Below are 22,574 nucleotides of genomic sequence, written 5' to 3' on the forward strand. Positions count from 1 at the left end.
TCCACTGGCTTCTAAGTCAGACAGTTACAAAGATAATACAAAATTAGCAAAATTGAGCAAAATTATGTTAATAAGTATTACATTATATTCGTGATTTAAGTCTCAGTCTTTTTAAACTGTGAAGTGAACATCTTTAGGGTTTTTTGGTAGCACTGCCTGAAATTCTTGTTAAAGCAACTTGTGTCTTTTGTATCATTATATATGGTCCTTCTGTAACTATTTTCAGGATAACTGTCCTTTTACCTTCTGTTTATCAGTATTTTCAATGGTCACTAATAAGTCACCAATGAGATGTATTGTAATTGGCCAGAATCTGTAAATATGGGTTTCATTTCCCTCCTGCAAATATGTTTTTAAGTGCCTTGCTGGTTATATTAATTATTCTGTTAATTTGTTTAGCGATGGCTCAATGTGTCTGAACTAGTACACTGAAAAGTTTTATAATAATAGACATGTCCTAAATTGTGTGCCACTGCCTTTTTATAACTTGCACACCATTGAACATCTGGGTAGTGGGAGATGACTGGAAATGTATGCGTAATATTTTTAATAGTAAATTGTGAAGTGTATTTTTGTCATTTAGTTCAAATAATAAAAATCATGTTTGACCAAGGACAGCTGGGCATCTTGTGTGTCTTAAATTAGTGCTTTTCTGTTAATGGAGATATGGCACTTGGCCACTGGCCATACTTGTGACTAACCAATGAGTTAGCACTATAGGATTCTTTGGACTTACTCCTCAGTATGGAGCTAAATAGTTAGAATTACATTTAGCATTTTTTCACATCATGGTCTATGAAGTTATTGTATGTAGGATTCTTTGTGTCTGTAAGATTCAGTTTAAAGAAAAAAACACACCTTAGTGTCACTATACTTCTTGCATTGTTATTAAATCATGGCTGTGAAAACCATGTTGTATACAACAAAATTCTTCAACCTGAATTTCACAAATTTTAAGTGCCTTTGAGGGATTAATATTTGAATAACTATACAACTCTTTGCAGATGCTATTGTTTGTTTTGAGTTTTCTTTTTTCTGTTATGGCTTGGATTCGGTTAACTAGGTGTTTTTTTCCTCAATCACTTCCTACCTAAGTTGTTCTCAACAATGTTCTGCAATTTCTTTCTCACAGTTTAGTAATTCTGTTCAGTTTTAGTAATCCTTGTGCCATTCAGACAGAGCTTCTCGTCACCACAGAATTGACTTTCATAAACATTCAAATTACTAAATTTTTTCATCTCTTTGTAGTAGTGCCATTCTTCATCTAGTTTTCCACAACCATGTCCTTTTTACTTTGTCTCAGAAACAGTGACATAGGGGAATTTTTCTGTTTGCTTGGACAACCAAGAACACTAGACAAGTTATTGATCCGTTTGATCATCTATATTTGAAGAATCTTCTTTAATTTAAGATCAGATGTGGCTTCTCTGATCTCTACTAGTAGTTTCTTTTCCTTTATGGCCTAGTTTGTTTGAATTTACCTACTGAGTTTTTTCTGATTTGTTAGTCATTTGTTTTGTGAATATTCAACTATTCTTTGTTCATCTACTGCTTATATTCTTTGTAACATCAACTGCGCAGTACTCTTATTTTGATATTAAGTACACCATAAGTAATTTGGCTGTAAATGGTGTATTTTTTTATTCAAAGTTGTAGATTGATGTAATTACATAGCTTAAAAAACCCCACAAACCTCAGTCATCTTATCTGTTCTTTTTTATCCTCCACATCCTCCATTTTTTTCTGTGTTAAGATAAATCTCTTGATGTCGTTGGGATTCGAGTGGCTGCACATACAGTCCTGTAAAAGAAGGATGAGATATATGGGAATTTCGGATAATTACAGATTCACCAAATGACTGAAATCTTAGAATGGCTGAGGTTGGAAGGAATTTGTGGAGGTTACCTTGTACATCTTCCAAGCTGAAGGACAATAACCTTGAGCAGGCTGCCCAGGACCATGTCCAAACAGCTTTACAATATCTCCAAGGATGGAGACTCCACAGCCTCTCTGGGTACCTGAACCAGTGCTCAGTCGCCCTCACGGTGAAAGAGTTTAGGCAAAAAGATGAGACAGCGTCCAGGTTTTAGCATCAAGATGTAATGGTATCGATATACATAGAAACCATTGGTACTTGTTTTGTTGGAGTATTAGAGGACATGAAACAGAGGAGGGCAGAGAAAACAAATAATTCCGTATATACTTAAAATAATTTAAGGGTATCTAAGTGTGAATTCAATATGTGCAAGTTATCGTTGAAATATTAGTTCAATTAGATCTGGAAACAAATTTAAGGTAAAGGCAACCAAATAGCAAGTGTTGTTGGAACAGTTAAATGCCTTCCTGCAATTTGACGTAATAATAAGCACATTAACTAGGAGGTTGCTTTTTACTGAAATATTCTGGTTTTGAGTATGGTTGGTGATTTGGTATGGAAAAATCCTACAAATCTTATTTTCCATATGTCTGAGGATGAAATAGTTGAAAATAATGTCTCAAAGCAGCTGTCTTCTTTCTAGAAATATGTACCTTTCACCTTCTTATAAAAAGTTTCACCAAATTTATGTAAAATATTGTGCTAATTTGGATTTGACTGGAAACTTAATGCAGTAGTGTTGTGTAAAGGGATTCAATTATGGTGTGCAGTGTTTTGTAAGTAACTGTCTCACATAAAAAGTTAATTAATCAGAGCTGTGTCGATTTCCTTGTGCCCTGTCAATTTGCAGCAAGGTAATTAATCACTAATCGCCCAGCATGCAGCAAACTAAGGGACAATCCATGAGTCATTTATTGTTATTTTTTTCAAAATAAATGGCACACAGAGCCATGAAGAAACACATCTTGCCTTTCATAATATTTTTATCAACAGTTTTGCATGTTGTAATAGACTGCAGCAACAAGCAGCTGTAGTTCAATAGAATATGAATATTAAAGAAACAAATGAGAGCAGATTTATAGGCCATTGCTTTTCTGTTATGTCAGTTTTGAGATTACACTGAGCAAATGAACAGTGAAAAATTACTCTTCCATGTGGAGAATGGTGATTAGACTTGTACATTAATTAGAGATTTTTGTTTTCCTTTTCAATGCATTTCAAATGAGAATGTTTGTCCAAAATACAGATTTATTCTTTCCTAAACAATAGTGTTTAATACTGACATACATTTTTGTACAATAGTAAGGGAATCATTGTTCTACTAATTTTAAGTATGTGTTTCAAAAAATAGACTGTGAATGAAAGAGAAGTGACCAGTTGTGACTGTATTTGACATATATGGCAAATTTCCTTTGAATTCATTTAATTCACAACTAGATCATAGCGATAATCATCTCACAAAGATGAGATGTGAAAAAATATATTTTCAGCTTGCATTTTGTAAACATTGTGAAACTTCTGAAGATATTTTACCTTGGAATTTTCAGAGTCCAAATATATATATATATAATTTAAAAGTTAAAATCTGCATTATAACAGAGCTTAAATTTTACTTGCACTGTACTTCGGACTGTGTATTTAAATACAAAGATCTGTACACATCGTCTTTAGGAGTTTGGGGTTTTTTAAATTGTTTTAAAGAATATCAGGTGATACTACTTATTACTATTACAGCAAAGAGAAAACTTGCTGCACAGCATACATCGGGATAAACTCCTGATTCTGTTCTTGAAATCTCAGATAATATCACATAGATTATTCTGCTTAGCCTTTCTCAGCATGCTACCCATTACATCTCTTTGTTTTTAATTTATTGTCCAGCACTTCTGAAGTGCTTCCTCAACAGGGATTCTCTTAAACTATGGGAATAATGTAAATATGTCTCCCTGCCTTTGTAACAGTTAAACTATGTTGCAGTAAATTAGCTATCAACTGATTGAGACATGATGTGATGGTGAAAACTCTTGATGGCGGATGACCTGATAGTTTGTGCGAAGAAGGAGTGATTAGGAGTGATGAGAGGTAGATTCATTCATCCATTTTCATGGCTCACCTTTCTTGAGGCATATGGCACTCTAATACAAATTCAAACCACAGCACAAATGCAAAGAATAATTGCCCATTAAAATGGTTGTATATTTTTATGGCTTTGATGCAAAATCTGCCCCCTGTTGTTTTTTACATCTGCTACTCTTCCATCTATCCCAAAGCTTTAAAACTTTAATACACAGTATATAACCCTTAAGTATTCTTTATCAGCTGATATTACTCCTTTTGGGAACTCAAGCTTTATTATTGTTCCTTCAGTCTTTGTTTTCCAAGGCATATGTTGAAATATGGTGCCTAGAAAGTGCACCTACCTGTCATGTTCATTTAATAAAAAAATTATAAAACTAATGCTTATATTACATATTTTGGAAAGAATTAATATTTGATTAAACTTCATCTGTGAACACAAAGTTTAAGTTCCTCTTCTTTTCCTCATGCTCATATTTGTTTCCTATATAAAATCGTCAGTTACCTACATTTTACTGATATAGTAACGTGAATCCTGGTAGTTCCAAATGTCTTTTTATTTGCTCAAATGTTGCGGTTTTCTGACCAGATTTCATTTTTAGGATCTAAACTGAAGTTAATTGAAGGAGGTGTGCTGACCATGTTGCCATGTTTACAAGGTGTATCCAGGAGAGAGAACTTTCTGGACAATATTCATTGTAATAATACATTTTTTAAAAAGATGTTATCCTCTTAAATATAAAAATAGAACAAATGAGTTTGAAGAAGAAATTTTACCAGCATAAATAGTTTCTTTGGCTTGCTATTTGATTATATGACTTAGAAAAGTTTTGTTGTATTTTTTTTTAACCTCATATTATCATCTCATATCATCAATGTGCAGCTGCCCTTTTCTCTGTCACAGATCAGAAGAATTCCAGTCATCAAATTACTTTTATATAAATTTAAGGTATTTTTGCTTAGAAGTGGACTCATGTTTCCCTGCTGAGTGTCAAACACATTTTCAACCCCATTATAATAGCATTTTCACTGACTGAGTTTCAGCAGTTTGGCACTGAGGCTCTAAGGAAGGTTGACCTACAAAGTAAGTCATTAAAATCTTTACCCCTCCTGGCTAGCATATTCATTACTTTTGGGGCTAGTTAATAGCGCTTAATGCTTCCTGATGAGAGAGTCTTTTTCATAAAATTGTTTTTATGAAGTCCATTCTTCAGTTGTGTCCTAATGGTGCCAATTCTGCTGGTTATTTTGGGGTGAGGATATTAAAAAGTTGGTAGCAAAATAAATTCTGTGGTTATTATTCCTAACCATCTGGTTTCTTAGCTGGGCTGGAATAGCTTTTTTTTTTCCTACACTCAAATCTACAGTGACATGATCTTGTTGATTATTTTACCTCTAATCTTAATCTATAATATTACCACCTGGAAATAGAAGGCATGTTTTCAGATACTCTGATTTTCAGACTGACCCAAATCAAATTTTTCAGGATGGATATAATTCTGTTATCTCTAAACTCTACTGTTAGACCTCATTTGATCATGAGACCTTGCAATGCCACTCTTAGTTCAATATGTCTCAGGTTTAGTTTCCATCATGTCTTACTGTCTTCTTGACAGAACTCCACATCATCACTCTACCTTCTACTAATTGCTTCGACATGCTTTTTGAGAATTTTGCTTTACTCTAGACATTTTATGCTTCATGATTTTATTAAGGAGATGCTGCAAGGCAGACATAGCAAAACAATTACATTACTTCAGGCTTTTCATTCTAACATCTTTTGTGTTGCAGATCCCTTGAAAATGGTAGAAATCACTTGTCTTGCCTTAGCATCTCCCATGAATGCTGAACCTCCTATGGGTTCTGGAGGTGGTAAATGCTTATGGGCAAACTGCCTCTTCCTGCTGTCTCTGTATTCTAGATTTTTTTCCCTCTTTCATGAGAGAAAGCATTCTTTCTCATAAAAATACTATATATATACATATATATATGTTCCTTTTTGCTCACTCATTGATGGGGCACTGTGCTTTTCCAGTGACCTTTTGTAGAGAACCATTCACTGTCAAAGATTGAAGGTCAGTGTCCCTTCTTACAATTCTTTCTAAGGTGTGACCACCATGAAGAATAAAGAATATTTAGGATAAATTCTTAGTTGTTGCAAAGTATGTATATTACTATTGCTGCGTGAAAACTGGATTGAATGGTACAATTCAAAGGAGAAAATGCTCACAAACCATATTAGAAGCTCATGCTTTCACAGAGGTGTATCCTCAGTGTTTCCCATACAACTGCAAAATTCCAGGTGTTTTTCATTATATCTGTATTTACTGATTTCTTCTGAAAATCAAGAGATAGGTCTGTTCTTGTGTATAAGGTGTGTGGCTGTGTCAAGGAATTGGTGAGTTCATTTCAAACAGCACATTTTACAGCAGAAAGATTGACTAGGACACTGAGTGTTTCACTGAAAGCAGACTATGTACGTGTTGCCAAATGTAGCAAAGCCCAAAAGCCATAGTAGTAAAGCAAAAATTGAGAAGTCACCTTAATATGTTCAGCCAGTAATTTCTACAAGTTGTGAATTTTTAATTTCATTTTTCAAATTCAAAGCTTCTTTTAAAATGTAGTGCTAAAACAGATGAAAGATAAATGTGGATTGAAATAAATTTGTATTTCAGGCTTGAAAAACTTAGTGTTTTATACATGATTACTTCCATTTTTTTTGCTAATTATTAGAGCTTTGCTAAGTGATATTTATTTCTTTTATCTGTTTATTTACATACTGAATAAAATTCAACACAGTGAAGCACAACTGACATAACCTGAGTGCCAACAGAGCTGGATTTGTTTGTCTCACTGGTGAATTAATTTTTAAAATGCCTATTCTGACATAGACCAACAGTATATGTACGAAAGTGAAAAGACATAATGAAATACTGGCTAAAAAAACTATCAGAGGAAGTAAAGTAGAAAGCTGCTTTTTTTGTTTTTTTCTATTAAAAAGTTTATGAAGAGAGAAGTTACAAATATTTTACAGAAAAGAACACTAAGTAGTACTGTATTACTGTTTAGTTTCTGATTAAAATATTTTAAGTCTCAGATGCTTATCCTTAGTTGCAATGACAGTATAAAAATGTCTAAGTTAATTTGCTATATGTCTGAATGGTTTCTGTTGGATCTGAATACGATCTGAATTTAGGTAGATATTTCCGAACTATGCAGCTCTTGTCTCTGAAAGAATAATGGATACTGTTATGAACAAGGTACACCCCCAAACTCTGAGAAAACTCTTGCTCTGTCCTTTTTTTCCTTGGTACACAAGTAAGACCCAGTTAATGATCATCTTTGGAGCACAAGTAAAGCTCTGTTTGACTGGTAAAATCACTGGATTATGGAGATCACTGGAGGTCACCTGGTCTGACATATCACCCCCACTTACAGCAGGGCTGATTTTTGAAGGTAGATCCAGTGATGTGATGGAAATTCCTCTGGCATTATACACGTGAGCTTGAACTGGGTGACTTGGACCTCAGGAGTCTCCTGGCAGCATTGTTGGCTAGAACAGTCAGTATTATTTTGAATAGTGTCTTCTAAGAGAGTCAGAGCTGCTGATGATACTGCCATCTAAATTCCCAGTTTGCTACCTCCTGTTTGCATACAAAGATTTTGTTTAAAGAGATGAGACCTCTAGCTCAATGACTAAGAGGTTAATTATTTGGCGTCTCCCTCATCCAGTTACAGGCAAGCTTTAATAGAAGCACAAACATGCTACTTCATTAGTCTTTAGACTGATCTAGATGTGTTACACTCATTCCTCTTTTTGTCTCCACAGTGCCAGGATTTCCCTACCCTGCCGCAACCGCAGCCGCTGCCTACAGAGGTGCCCACCTAAGAGGCCGAGGTCGCACGGTGTACAACACGTTTCGCGCGGCAGCTCCCCCCCCTCCCATCCCAGCCTACGGCGGGTAAGGAGATCGGCCCCTTGTATCTATTAGCATGAATCTCCAAAGGCTGCAAACCACGTGTGAGTGTGGTGCATGTGGATCGCGGCTCAGCGCAGAACGCAGCGCAGCATGCAGGCAGTCCCCGCGCTGGCAGTGGTGCACCTTGCACCGACTATTGAAAAATGACTGTAATTTGTACTGCCACGGTTGGTGGCCTTAAGCATTTCAGATGTCACATATTGTTATGTAAATGCTGCTAGAAACTGAATGCTTTGGAACAGAGAAATTGTTTCAGCTAAAGATATATTTTTGATGATTGCCAACATCTGGTTATTAAGGAGGTTGGATCGCCTTAACTTCTTTTTCTTAAATCATCCACTGAGAGTTGTCTCTGGACCTGAAGGCTTAGCAGTGTATTTCTTTTATTATTATATTGCAGTTTGTTTAGTTTTTCTAGTGAATGTCTTTACCGTGATAAAAATCTCAGGTACTTCTCTCAGAGCCATGTGTTTTTCAGTACATTTATACCTTAAGATTTTGCAGTCAGTGACCCACATTTATTAAAGCCAAGCAATAAACTAAGGAACCATAGAGAGAAATTCATAGTAATAATTTCTAGAAACTCAATAATTTTCTGTTATTTTTCAGGTATGTTTTTGAGAGAGAGGGAGAATAAACACATTCTTCTGTAGTTCTGTAAATGCTGACACAGAAAGGTTTTGTGGTATTTAAAAGACATAACATTGTCCAAAGACTTTCAGCTATGAAGGAGTTGACAAGTTTGGAAAATCAGAAAACTTATCCGATCCCGGGCCAGAACAGTAGTTTTTCATAAAAATTTGAAGTAGATTTGCCACTGCCTCTCTGCAGAGCAACCAGATCTTTCTGAGGAAGGGTTTGTGAAGTCTTTGAGTGAAGGGGATGTCTCTCTCTGTGCCCTCACTTAAATCCTGTTCAGCAGTTCATCTGCCCTCACTGTGAATATTGCATGTAAGAAAGCTTGCAGCACAAGACCCTGTCCTCCTACATCTTCCTACTTCGTTACGGTAGAAGATGGGTGCATTTCGCTGTTTTTCTCAGGTTGTCATGAAGCCTTTGTTCTATTATGGCAAAAGGTGTGTGTTTCTCTAGACAAGTTTGTTGCTCTAGTCAGCCAGCCATCGAGCTAAATTTTCAGGGATATTAAAGGTGGGCACTTTGACCATTCCTTCCCATTGGGCAGTTGTCACGTCAGAGAAGTAAGATGTTCTAAAAGTTAATATAAAATTATGACACAGAATCAGATTATTTTGTAAGAGTGTATTCTGTTTTTTTTAAGTGTCTGGTGTAGTTTAATAAACAAAATAATATTAATGTAATAAGCAAGACTGTATACCACTGCTGGAGGAAGACACCATGATTTTTGAAGGTTGTCTGAGTTAGCTTTGGACAAGGATGGTGTTCCACCCAAGTTATCGTTTGGAGTTAGCCCAGATAATGGTACATGGCAATGAGGGGAACGAGTTTAGAATGTCGTACAAGGGCTGGTTTCCATCTGAATGTCTCAGCTACAAAATGGATACTGCATATAAAGACAGTGGACTCTTTCCACCTCTCTTTAGTTCAATGTGTAATATGTAATGTGGGTTTTTACCAGTTTCATGATCATAAAGTTATATCAGAAAATACATACCAGCTATTTGTGATACAGTTTTTGAGTTGGACAATACTTTTTTTTTTTTGTTAGTATTTGCAACATAAGTAAATACTTGCAGACCATTAAGTAACTTAAATTTGCTTTAATGTAAGGGGCCATATGTGGGTGCTCTGCGTGTGTATGTGTGTGTTATAGAAATTTTTATAGTTTAGTTAGTACAGTGACTCAACAGGAAAAATTAAATTTCCAATACATATATATTCTCATGTAATTGCACTGCTTACTTTCAGCATCCTTAGGTAGTAGGTTAGATGTGTGAACATTCTAAACTCCTGTTGTAAGTTAATACAGAAGTTTTGCCCTGCAGTCAGGTTCAGGAGTGTTTCACAAGTAGGTTCCACGTCTTCTCATTGTTCTGATGACTTCCAGCTGTCAGAGATGAACCCTTAGTAATGAGGGCTCACCTTGCCAGTCAGTATGTTTTCTAACATGATTTGACTCTGCAAAAATTTTCAATTAGTAAGCTTTGTCTTAATTAAGATGGGTCTTAGTTCAGATATTAGTCATGTTTAATTTTCTCCACCCACCTATGTTTTATAATAAGGCACTGTTTCCAAAGCACAAAGGAAATGCCAACTTCTGTAATTCATGGATCAGTGCAGAAATAATACATATCTCTGTTGCACTGATTCACAGTTGGATTAATAAAGCTTTATTCTGAAATAATTTCTTTGGCCTAATATATTAAATCTTGTCATACAGTAATACAATTTGGAATTTCTTTGCGATGTTTTGTTCTGTGCTCACCCATTATGTACTCTGACCTATCAAAGAAGCAAAAAGGAATTTTCATCAGAAAAAATCCTTAATCAATGAAAATAAATTATAAGAATGTGGGTTTCAGTCATAATGGGAGTAGGAGTCAAGGAAAATTAAGGAGATAATAAAGAGATCACAGAGGATGAATCAACTTATAGAAGGAAACAACTTGGAATATAATTTGTTGATAAGAAAAATTGAAAAAAGCTTTGAATGCTATTTTGCAATTCATTTAATAACAATTTCTCATTTTGCATTCAAGGAAGTAGCCTAGCATTAGAGCCAGGCAAACAGTTTCATACTGAAATATTTTCAATTTCTTAGACTAACCTGACGTGCTACTTACTTGTCCTTGACTCAGCAGCACTCTCAGGATTCACTGCTCTGTAACAAAAACCTTTTTGCTATTCAGCGTCCCTTGAATGTGCAGTTGTTCTTGTTCACCGATGTCCTGTTTGATACCAACTGTGACATTTTCTTAGAAACTGTTAATGAAGTTAAGAAATGGCAACAAGTCCCATGCTGTAAGGAAATCTAGAATATCTTGTGGTCATTAAGCAAAACACGATAGTGTGATTCATATGGGAAGCTCTCTTCTGCTGTGCCTGGGAAACAGCCAATGTGGCACGCTTTGCTAGGTCTGAGGAAAATTATTGATTATAGCCATATTTAAGGCCATTGTTGTCTTATAAATAAAACAGCACACCTGATTTAAAATGTGTCATTTAAAAATGAAATCGGTGTTCATGAGTTACATAGCACGACATAAATAATTAACGGATCCTTTACTTGCAATTAAGACCTTTCGCTAATTCCTTGGGATAGTGTCTTTGTTTGTTAGTTTATGGAAAATACTTAATTTTTAGCATTTGTGGCATCATTTCTAGTGCCTTGAAATACTACAATGTTCAGCTCACTCATAACTTTATATGTACCATAAAAACCTACTGAAATTGAAATAAGGGAGCATGTCCTAATAAAGCAGAAACTACCAGTAAAGGCACCCTTATGACAGATTTTGGATGCAGTTGGCAGTATTTGCGTTGTCAAAAGAAAGCAGAAAGAAGCAGTTTTTGTTGTTCGGCAAACTACTGAAAGCAGGTGATCTGATTTTGATTCCTGTAATTGCTTTTGAACTCCAGCAACTAGTGTGTCAGCATTCTTGAAAATCATTCGCCAAACAGTAAAACGTTTAGATGATGCTCTATCTTTATATTGCTGTCAAAAAAAAACAGTGTCACTGTACATCTAGTAGCATGGCAGACAGTAGTAATAGATAACAGTTTTAGTAAAAACGATGAGAAGCCCTTCTTTCCAGCATCATTTGCCTCAAGTTCTGCACAAGTTCAGTGGGTGATGACTCTGTCTTCACGTTTCCCCTCTGCTTCTCACAGTTGTGATGAAGCTAAGAGAGAATTAGCTTTCAGTCTGGATCTCCACATCTGGTATCTTTCCTATGAAGACAGGGGATAGCAATATGCTTTTTTTCTCTTTGAAAAGAATTTAAAAAAAAACCCAAACCAACAACCACAACAACAAAAAAAAAAAAAAAAAAAAAAAAAAACCAACCCTGAATAAAATTGTGAGCTTGGGGAGGGTGGAGGATGTGAATTTTTGACTGTTCCCCTACAACATTGCTACATTCTAACTGATTCAAAATTCAAAAGGAGTTATATTTTCCAACACGTTATTCTGAATTTAACAGAGAAAGATAATTAATATAAGCTACTACATCTGCTATGGTGGTTATGTTTTTTTCTTTGGGCTCACAGAAACTTCCTCTTACTTTGGACTCTCTGCTTTGTATATATGTGCAATTGTTAGAACAAAAGACATGTTTTGCAAGTGCATAGTGATTTCTGTCTTCCAGCATTGCTCTCTGTGGCAATGCCGTCAATTAATTTTCTAACTCTCATAACTTGTTTGCGTCAGAAAACATTGAAACTGGGAAGACAAGAACCAGGAATTAGAGAACATCCTAAAAAGTTGAAACAGTCTCATAGAAGAGTTTCAGTTCTATATTTACAGTGGGGAAAGTTGTGTTATTAGAGCTCTGAAACCTGTTTAATTCTCAGTCTTTTAAATAAGGTTGTAGTTGCATCTCTTGTTTTATTTGTTTCTTGAAGGCTTTGTATAAAAAATGATTTCTGAGACCAAAAACTGGAAAATATGTGTAGGACATTGAAGGCAAACCTACCGGCAATCAGAAAACTAGGGAACTGTTGTTCCTCAGGTGCTTTCTCTTATTTACAATGTAGGGGAAATAGTGAACTATAACCTTGATTCCTATTGGAATGAATGAATGGAATCAGGATTGTAATGCCTATTTGTTACACTGGATCAATCACTCCACTTAATCCACCTTAGGTTATTTATGTTAACTAGTGCAAATTGTGTGTATGACTGAGGTCCATATATACTTAGCTACTATGAAGTTACTGAACTAATGCATGTGCATTCAAGAACTGTCATCTTATGTCATTGATAGATTGCTCAACCCAATCCTTTTGAAAGATGAGGATAGAAAAATGATAATGAAGACAGATGTCTTCCCAGGATATTATAAAGGTGGAATCTAAACTAATAAAGAATTTGTCTTAATATAGTTACAAAAATGATGATAAGACTTAGAGACTAAAATAAAACAGCTAAAACCATGCAAAACAGATGTATAATAGTTGGTGAGACAATAGTTTCATATTTATAGAAAAATAATCTTAGGAAACGATTGCCATAAATGATGTTCTTTAGATGAATATTTTTTTATTAAATTAGAATTTTTGTCTTCTCTGAGTTTTCTTTAGCACAATAAAATCATAAAATACAACTGAATAAATCCCCCAAATTTGTTTTTCTTATTTTAATGCCTCCAAGAAGTGCATTGACATATCATCCATACTGAGCAAAATCATTCTCATTTCAGTAAGGTGGCTATTCCTAGACTCTGTGTTGGCTTTACAAGGAACTCAAGATTTATCTATCTGCCAAGACGATTTTTTGAATAGAAAGTATAAAAGCAGCTGTGGTAAGATGAGTCCATGCTTCAGACTTATCATCTGTTCTCTGCCTACAGCTTCAGAGAGAGAAAAGGGGATGATAAGCCAAGCAAATTACTCTCTGGAAAATTATATAGTGAAGGAAAAATAAAAGCACAAGAGCAAAACATAGCTTTTGGTGCTTTACACTTTGTCCTTCTGATGAAGATTGATGTTAGAAAATACATTTGACTCCAGTGCTAGTATTCAGTCACAGAAGTCAACAAATTATAGGGACAGTGAATAGAGAAAATATCCTCTGAAAACCTATGAAAATCTGAATAATTGCTTTTCCTCAAACTTCAAAAGAAGCTGGAAGTTTTATATTTAACATCATGATCGTACTACAAGACCGTATGGACAAAATAAGATAAAATCAGCTGATATCTTTTCATTAGTGCATGTGCAGCTTGGGAATGTTATACTTATTTGCCTGATTCTGTCACTTCATCTTAATACTAACCATGTTTAATGACAGAGTCATGCATTCACTTCTCATTTTAGTGTTGGGTGCTTCCTTCAGTATAATATTCATGAAGCAGTTGCATATTTAGAATTCAGAGTATGTCAGCCCCTATTCATCTTGCAATATCTTCACTGTATATCCACAGATTACCAAGGGGAGGAAGACAAAAGGTCCTCATTTTGACACATATTCTCTCAAAAGCGCTATTTTCTGAATAGCAATGTTTAATAACAATTGAACGTATTATGCTTTAATGTCTGTGGTGGGTTCATGTTGATTGGCTGCCAGACTCTCACCCGGCTGCGCTCTCATTCCCTCTCCTCAAGAGTATAGAGGCATAAAGTAAGATGGAAAAGCTATTGTGTTGAGATGAGACAGGGAGATTGCTTACCAGTTGCCATCATGGGCAAAACTGACTTGACTGGAAAATTAATTTAATTTACTGCCTATTAAAATGCAGTTGGATGCTTAGAAACACAGAACCTGAAACACCTTCCCCTGCTCCTTCTTCCTGGGCTGTGGGTCATGGTTGTGGGGCTTCCATCTTCAGTAAACTATGTACCATTTCTGTATGATCTCATAAAAGTCCCTCCATGTTCTTCACAATCGTGTACTTCTACCTCACAGTCATGTGGAATGTTTCATTTCTTATATGCAAAAAGGTGTAAGAAAAACATGCAATGTTTTAAAATAACCAGACTGTCAAAACCAAGGTGAAGGTACGCTACAAGGAAAATAGCAAGGTTTCTGAACAGTTCCAAGGTAAACAAGGTTTGGCATATTTTGCTCTGCAGAGGTAATAAATGGAAAAATAAATGCACAAAAGTCTGACCTTACTGAAGCAAATGGCAGACACTGTGATTTAAGTGGAGCAGAGTTTTCATGTGTTGTTATTCCATAGCAAACTTCTTTAATCAGTGTGGTTTTATCAATGTGGTTTATGTGCACGTATGCATATTTATGATTTTCTCAAGTGATTCTGACTTAGACACGTACCAGCTCAGTCCTATGGGTTTTGGTCATTGACCTGAACAGATCAGTTATATTTCTGACATGAGAATTCTTGTTGGAATTGCAAAAGAGCTTAAACTAGAAACATCGTAATAACTATTATTTCCAGATAATAGTATTGCCAAATTGAAAATATTGTTGCAAATACCTATTGTGTGCTCTCGTATTTAGTTCTTGAAACAGGTTGATTCTGATATTGGAAATACCCATTTTAAGTTGCAGAACTGCCAGATGCATGTAAAATGGATAGACTTACGTAATATCTGTAACTGATAGGCCACTGTTCTGTAGTTCCAGTTTTATTTAGTGTAATCGTTTAAACCATCTTTGTCATACTTTGTCATTTATCCTGAAGGTTTTAGAATGTAAAATTGGAACTATTTAAAGTGATGCTTTGCGTTCACTGAAATGCAGCAGTCTCTGGGTGAACTGTTAACAGTAATATAACAGTACTAAATTTTTTCAGATAAATAGTAACGTGTCCAACCAAAAGTACAGGGGAGCTCAGAACCACACAAATGTGTGCCAGAGTTGCAAAATGTTAAGTGAGGAAGGTTAATACTTTCTTTTTAAATAACACCATTATATTCTTAACAGACCTGTTGTCTCTATCAGGAATGTGTATCAAGCAAACAATGCAGTACCTACTCCCATCTTTGTGTACATTGAGGTGTTGGGATTTGACCCAATGGGTAGAATACCACCAGTATAATTATTTCACACGTTTCTTCCACCATGTAAACTTATGCTCTGTTTTGTTTTCCATCTAAGTAATGACAACTACGTTTCAGAGGATTGACATAATTGCAGGACAAGAAAGTAGTAGTTTAAGAGACAGCATTTTGTTAACGTATTAAAATTGATTGTAGGATTGGCCCACTGAAAATTTTTATAGAAAAAATACTGCCAATATGTGGTTGCTTAGAAAAAAAAAAAAAGAACCACCCTGCCACCACCAGGACCAAAACCTTATCAAAAGTATTTTCCAATCCTGCCATGTTTTACCTCTCTATGAGTAAGCATTTGGCATACTTTTTAAGTTGATGTATTCAGTACAGTTTCACTTCTGATAATTACTACCAACCTCCTTAACCAATGTGAAGAGTGCCTTCCTCCCCCCTCCCTTTGTTCTTGTGACAAGACTAACCTCAGCTGTGCAGGGGTTGGTGGCATTTGCATGTGGAAATGCACTAATATGGATGTTTTTCTTTGTGTGTGCATCCTTGCAGTGTTGTATACCAGGATGGATTTTATGGTGCAGACATTTATGTAAGTATTCATTGATGTGCATGCTGTCCTTGTACATTACCAGAGTCATTCTTTTTACAAGTTTGCTGCCTAGCTTGACTCTGTTTTGTCTATTTACCATCCCTTGCCTGTCAGAAAGAATTGAGAAGAATATCTCTCACATTGGAAGACCTTTCTGTTCATTACATCTATCATTGTTCAGTGGAGCTGAATTAACTCTTCAATCAAATGCTGAATGAATGCAAAAAAATGTAAAAAATGTGTGTGCGTGTGTGGAGGGGCATCTCCCTTCAAAACTGGTGTTCAAAGGAAAAATAAAAATGGAGCAGAAACATTCTTTTTCAAATCCCCAAAAGCTCATTTTTAGAAATCAGAACGATTGTTAATAATACTTGAAGTATGCAAATACTTTATGAAGAGATACAGATTTACCAAATCCAGGCAATACTGGGTATACATAAGTGCCATGATGATAGTAGAACTTAATCCTGTAGTAAGTTTAAGATATGGCAATGTATTGTCTATAATCTGAGTAGAATTCCATCTGCTCTTTTGAAATCTACTTATTTGAATAAATGATATAGGTAGAGACTACTCATGATGTAAGAAGTGGTTATCTTTGTTAGTAAGTGTTTATAGCCCTGGATCCATCATTGTCTACTTCACCTCATTAGTCACCAATTTCCTTTTAAATAATGGTTTTTTTTAATTTCTTACCAATACTGAAGTTTTTACCTTGAATGTATACAAAGAGGCTACTTATGTCTGAGTATGTAAGAGGTTTCAGGTAGTGAGGCTGAATTTTACTCTTCTAAAATAATTAATTCTTATACCTTATGTTCATAGGCTTTTTTTTTTTGCAAATGTGTAGATGTAAACTAGGTTACTGATACTCCAGTAATCTTTCACATTTGTAATTATTTTGATAAAGCAATCTGGTCCCAAGTTACAGGTATCATCTTTATTTCACCAGACAACTATCTCTAACCTACTTCTACTTCTGTTGTGCTGTCTCTGTTGAGATGTAAAGAGATGGATGACTTGAATTTGGTATGAATATTAAAAATTCAATAGGTTGTGCTAGAAAACATTCCTTGTATACTTTATCAGCAATGTTTTAGAACTATTTCCACGGGAACAGATTTTTTTTATAAGTGTTATATGAAGAAGAAAAACAATTTGAATTTATGGATGAAGTAGGGGGTTTTTTTGTGATAGGTGGAAAGAAGCTGATACTTTTCTGAAAATTAATTTGTGTAGTTTAAGAATATATTTAAAACAAATTAGAATGGGTTAAAATGCTTTCCCTGTGTACTTAGGGATGTTATCAGTAACATTGTTTACAACACATGAGAATCACCCATTTGCCAAAGGCTTACTCAGGTATAGTATGCTGCTTTAGTCTCGCCTAAACACATTGCTGCCAGATTTTTGAGCTATATAGCATAGTTGGTACAGTATGGAATTTCTTCAAGTGAGGTTTCCAATTTTAATATTTCTTAAAAATCTCAGAAGTACGTGACATCCATTTTGTTCAGTTTATCAACCTGAAAATTGGAGAGGCAGCAAGATATCTTTCTCAGGATTGCTTAGTGTGGTAATATAGGTGGGAAGTTAATGTAAGAGTTCATAGTGTTGGAACTCACTGCTGCTAAAAACCAGGAATATCTCTTTTGGTGACTGACAATACTATTTTTAGGTGACCTCACACACTCTCACAGGCTTTAACATTTTGTTTCCAAGTGGAAAGTGATTTCAATGAGGAAGATATTGAAGAAATTACTAATTCCTAGTATAGACTCAATTTTGCTGTCTGAAAGAGTCATGTGCATTAGAAAATGGAATAACTCTACTGGCGCATTGGTTTTCACTCAATTGCAGCATTGTATTTCTGACTGCATTTCTTAGTTCTCTTAGTGCAGCAGAATCTTTAACTTTACAGCAGTTGACAGAATTAAAACACTCTTCTGGAAATTTGTTTAATTTTTTTTTTTTTTTTATAATATACAAAGCTTCTTATTTTATAATTCGTTTTTTTCACATTCATTCCTGCTTGCATATAAAACATTTTGCAGAGGTGGGAGAGAGAGATAGAGAACTGGCATAAATCAGAAGAAACCTTACAATTCACAGTGTGTTACTTCTCAGTGTATTAGTTTTCAGTGGACCAAGTTATTTATTAAATCCCAATTGATTATGACATAGTTCTACTTAGCTTTCCATTTAAAATGCAGAGCTGAGGCTTTTTGAAAGAACTAATGCTTTGTGGGAAAAAAAAAGTGGGGGGAGGGGAAGAAGAAATTTAAACAATATAGGTTTTAAAAGTAGATTGGAGAGAAAAGAATCTTAAAAATATCACAGAAAGCAAAACAAAAGAAATGCAGTTCTGAAAAACCAGACCAAAATTATGCATTAACAAGTATATCTCAGTGGGTTTAATTCTGATATAATTACAATGAGTACAAATGGTAGTTTGGACCATGCCAATCTTTTCATAACTAGTTATCAATATAACCTTTGATGGCTAGATTGTTGTGGAAAGAAGGAAGACGTGAAAAGATACTGATTGGGTGAAAACCGCAGTGTGAAACAAGAACAGCAGATACTCAGAGTTGCTTAATACTAACCAGAGGAGTAGAATAGAAATATAAAAATAAGTGGGAAGTACAGTCTAAAATGAAAAGGCAAGAGCCATGATTCTAGAAGTAATATAATATAGTCTATATTTCATATACTTCTATATGAAATGTAATAATGTCTCTGAAATAGCTAAACTATTGAATTCCTTTTTAAATGTGCCTTTGAGTAGGAAAAATAAAGGCAATGATTAGGAAGTAAGGAAGACCTTTTAAAATTAAGTATTGATTCACTAAGAGAAAAAGTCATTAAAAGAGAATTAAGGTTGCCTGCCAGCAAATACAGAAGTTCCTAGATGAAGATTGACACTTGTGAAAATAAGAAAATACACTCCACAAAATGAAGTAAAACAGTAAGAGCTGCTGAAATATGCAGTCAGAATAATAGCTCTACACTGTTTCTCTCCTTTATCTTGAATCTGTTAGGTTTTTTTATCATTGCCATCAAGAATGTTTTCAGACCATGTCAGTCTTCAGTTCACACCTATAATGTGGGAAGGCTAAGAAATATGAGGAATTTCTAAACTCTGTCTTCACCAGCTTCCCAAGTCCCTTGGTAATATGGTTGACCACGTAGGTTAGTCAGTCTTATCCACAGCAAGATTTTCAAACCTGTTCTCAGGATTCCCGGACCTGTGAAACTGCAACTGGTGAGAGTCCACAGCAACATATGAGTACATAGGTTTAAGATTTTATACTTTGCGATCAGGAGTGTGGAATGAGATTATCAATAGCTACTGCCATCACCTTTAGTTCAAATGTAGGGTGGTATTGAGGGTGGAGCACATATTTATTTCCCACAGAAAAAGCAGAAAAATTATTCTTAACCTTCACATAGAATATTAAATATTTTAGTAATAGGAAAAACTAAGAGAAAAAAAATACCCATCTGCACTAAACACTCTCAGTATATCTGAGATCAAGTTATAGAAATAATGTAGGTATTTTAGGAGGAGATGCACACATGTGCATGTGGTTTTGTAATCTATAGATGTTTGTGTAACTCATTTTTTGTGGAAATCATTCTTAACACAGATATACAGACTTTATGTAAAAATTCAGATGCATTTGGTTTTCTGTTTTTCCATTTTATCACATCTAGAATTTCTGCATTTTCTTTCTAAAATTAAGATTTATCTGTAACAATGGGCTACTGATCTTTGATGGATCTCCTTGCTCTTTTTCAGCTTGTCTGAGCCAACGAGATGTATAAAACATTGAAAGGAAAACTGTAATGAGTGGTTTTGAGGAAATTGTCCAAATTCCTTCCATACATCTTTCCATCCTTCTTTCCCTACTGATTCAGATAATTACGTTTCTGTTTCTTTATAGAGCAGTATTGCATGAACCTGTGTATGGCAATAAGTTACCACAGGTATGAAATACTGACTGAGATTAAAACCTCATTATGTTGAATGTAGACTCTTTTAAAATCATACTAATACTCAAATAATTATGTGAGAAAATTGATTCTATGTGTATAAATATGTTGCATTTAATTTTCTAGATTAAATCACAAAATCACAAATATTCATGTCCCATGAAATACAGCAGTTACTGTTGTGTCTTGTTCAGTAATTTGTGCCAGTGAGACATATCCCTTTATTTGGACTATGAAGGTATTGACTCTGCACTTAAATTTTTAAGACAACTTAACCTATTGTTTATCATTGTGTTATCATTGTTTTGGAAGTAGCAAATATAGGAGCACAGATAAGGCAGTAGAGATTTTTCTATCATTTTAACTGAATTTATTTTTTCAGCTGAATTTTCAAAATAATAAAGCGTTAACAGCTACTTTCTGTTTGAATGTACAGAGTGAGGGGGGAAGCATCTTTTTAGACAAAGGAACTGAAAATTGTTATTTATTATTATATAATTATTACATAATTTTATTCTAAATATTTTGCAATATATTCTAAGGCATGAAGATAAATAGTTAATATATTACTCAAGAGATGTATATGTAGTGAAAATTACTAGTGTAATATCTCCATCTAAGATATCAGCCAAGTTCAAAATTAGAGAAAAATTGTAAAGTAGAATTTGTTACAGAAGTTTAGAGGGGGTTTGAATCAGATTCCCATCCTGATTCTAAGTACAAAGTGTACCTTCAAGTATTTTGTTGCTGTAATGATAAATCATCTCAGGTAATTGAAGTAAAAAAATAGGAAAACTTAGTACCACAACAAAAACACAGAACACAAACCCCGTGAAAATAATTTACTTAAGAAGGTTTTTATGTGTAATTCTGTGATAGCTTATGTTAAAAATATGAACTCATTACATGGGCTGGTAGGGAATTATGATTTTCCTGATAACCAAATGCCTCCTGCATTTTAGTTCTCCAGTGAATTCAGGCAAATTCAAGAATTTAAGTATCTTTTTATTTTTATTGCTTTAGACTCAGTCTTTCCAGGACTCTCAACAATGTCATACTGATTATTGAATCTAAAGCATCTTAATAAAGTTCAGAGTTGAGTTTCATTGTTCAGCAGCAATTCTTTGATGAAAGGAAATCAAAATCACAGAATCACAGAATGTCAGGGATTGGAAGGTACCTCGAAAACTCATCCAGTCCAATCCCCCTGCCAGAGCAGGAACACCCAGATGAGATTACACAGGAAGGTGTCCAGGCGGGTTTGAATGTCTGCAGAGAAGGAGACTCCACAACCTCCCTGAGCAGCCTGGTCCAGTTTTCTGTCACCCTCACTGAGAAACAGTTTCTTCTCAAATTTAAGTGGAACCTTTTGTGTTCCAGTTTGGACCCATTACCCCTTGTCCTATCACTGGTTGTCACCGAGAAGAGCCTGGCTCCATCCTCCTGACACTCACCCTTTATATATCTGTAAACATTAATGAGGTCACGCCTCAGTGGTGGTCTCACCAGGGCGGAGTTAGAATGAAAGGAGAACCTCACTCAACCTACTAACCACCCCGCTTCTAATACACCCCAGGATGCCATTGGCCTTCCTGCCACAAGGGCCCAGTGCTGGCTGATGGTCATCCTGCTGTCCACCAGGACCCCCAGGTCCCTTTGCCCTACACTGCTCTCTAATAGGTCATTCCCCAACTTATACTGGAACCTGGGGTTGTTCCTACCCAGATGCAAGACTCTACACTTGCCTTTGTTATATTTCATTAAATTTTTCCCCACCCAACTCTCCAGCCTGTCCAGGTCTTGCTGGATGGCGGCACAGCTTCCAGTGTCAGCCACTCCTCCCAGCTTGGTGTCATCAGTAAACTTACTGATAGTACACTCTATTCCCTCGTCCAAATTTTTGATGAATATCTTGAATAATACCAGCCCCAGTACTGACCTCTGAGGCACTGCACTAGATACAGGCCTCCAACTGGACTCTGCCCCATTGACCATGACTCTCTGACTTCTTCCTTTCCGTCAGTTTGCAGTCCACCTCACTACCCAATCATCCAGACCGCACTCCCTCAGTTTAGCTGTAAGGATGCTGTGGGAGAATGTGTCAAATGCCTTACTCAAGTCAAAGTAGATCACGTCCGCTGCTCTGCCATCATCCATCCATCTTGTTATGTCTTCATAAAAGTCAATGAGGTTGGTCAAGCACGACTTCCCCTTGGTGAAGCCATGTTGACTGCCCCTAATGACCCTCTTATCCCTGATATGCCTTGAGATGGCACCAAGTCATTCCATCAGTTTCCCAGGGATGAAGGTGAGGCTGACCGGTCTATAGTTACCTGGGTCCTCCTTCTTGCCCTTTTTGAAGACTGGAGTGACATTTGCTTTCCTCCAGTCCTCAGGCACCTCTCCCATGTCCCAAGACTTGGCAAAGATGATGGAGAGCGGTCCAGCA

The 22,574-nt window shown here is 35.6% G+C and overlaps 1 protein-coding gene across 44 annotated transcripts in view; it reads left to right on the top strand.

Annotated features, from left to right (window-relative positions):
• Positions 1–22,574, top strand: part of RBFOX1 (RNA binding fox-1 homolog 1) — a 1,107,892-nt gene that overhangs the window by 1,049,694 nt on the left and 35,624 nt on the right. For 38 of the 44 annotated variants that reach the window (XM_071814923.1, XM_071814928.1, XM_071814931.1 and 35 more), the window contains 2 exons: positions 7,782–7,914; positions 16,090–16,129. In XM_071814923.1, the coding sequence (XP_071671024.1) occupies positions 7,782–7,914; positions 16,090–16,129 (173 nt within the window). Of the gene's footprint in view, positions 1–7,781; positions 7,915–16,089; positions 16,130–20,076; positions 20,120–22,574 lie in introns of all 44 variants that reach the window. The other 6 variants (XM_071814925.1, XM_071814921.1, XM_071814926.1 and 3 more) reach the window with 2 other exon arrangements.

The sequence above is a fragment of the Patagioenas fasciata genome, chromosome 15 (assembly GCF_037038585.1).
Source record: "Patagioenas fasciata isolate bPatFas1 chromosome 15, bPatFas1.hap1, whole genome shotgun sequence".
NCBI classification, from domain to species: Eukaryota; Metazoa; Chordata; class Aves; order Columbiformes; family Columbidae; genus Patagioenas; species Patagioenas fasciata.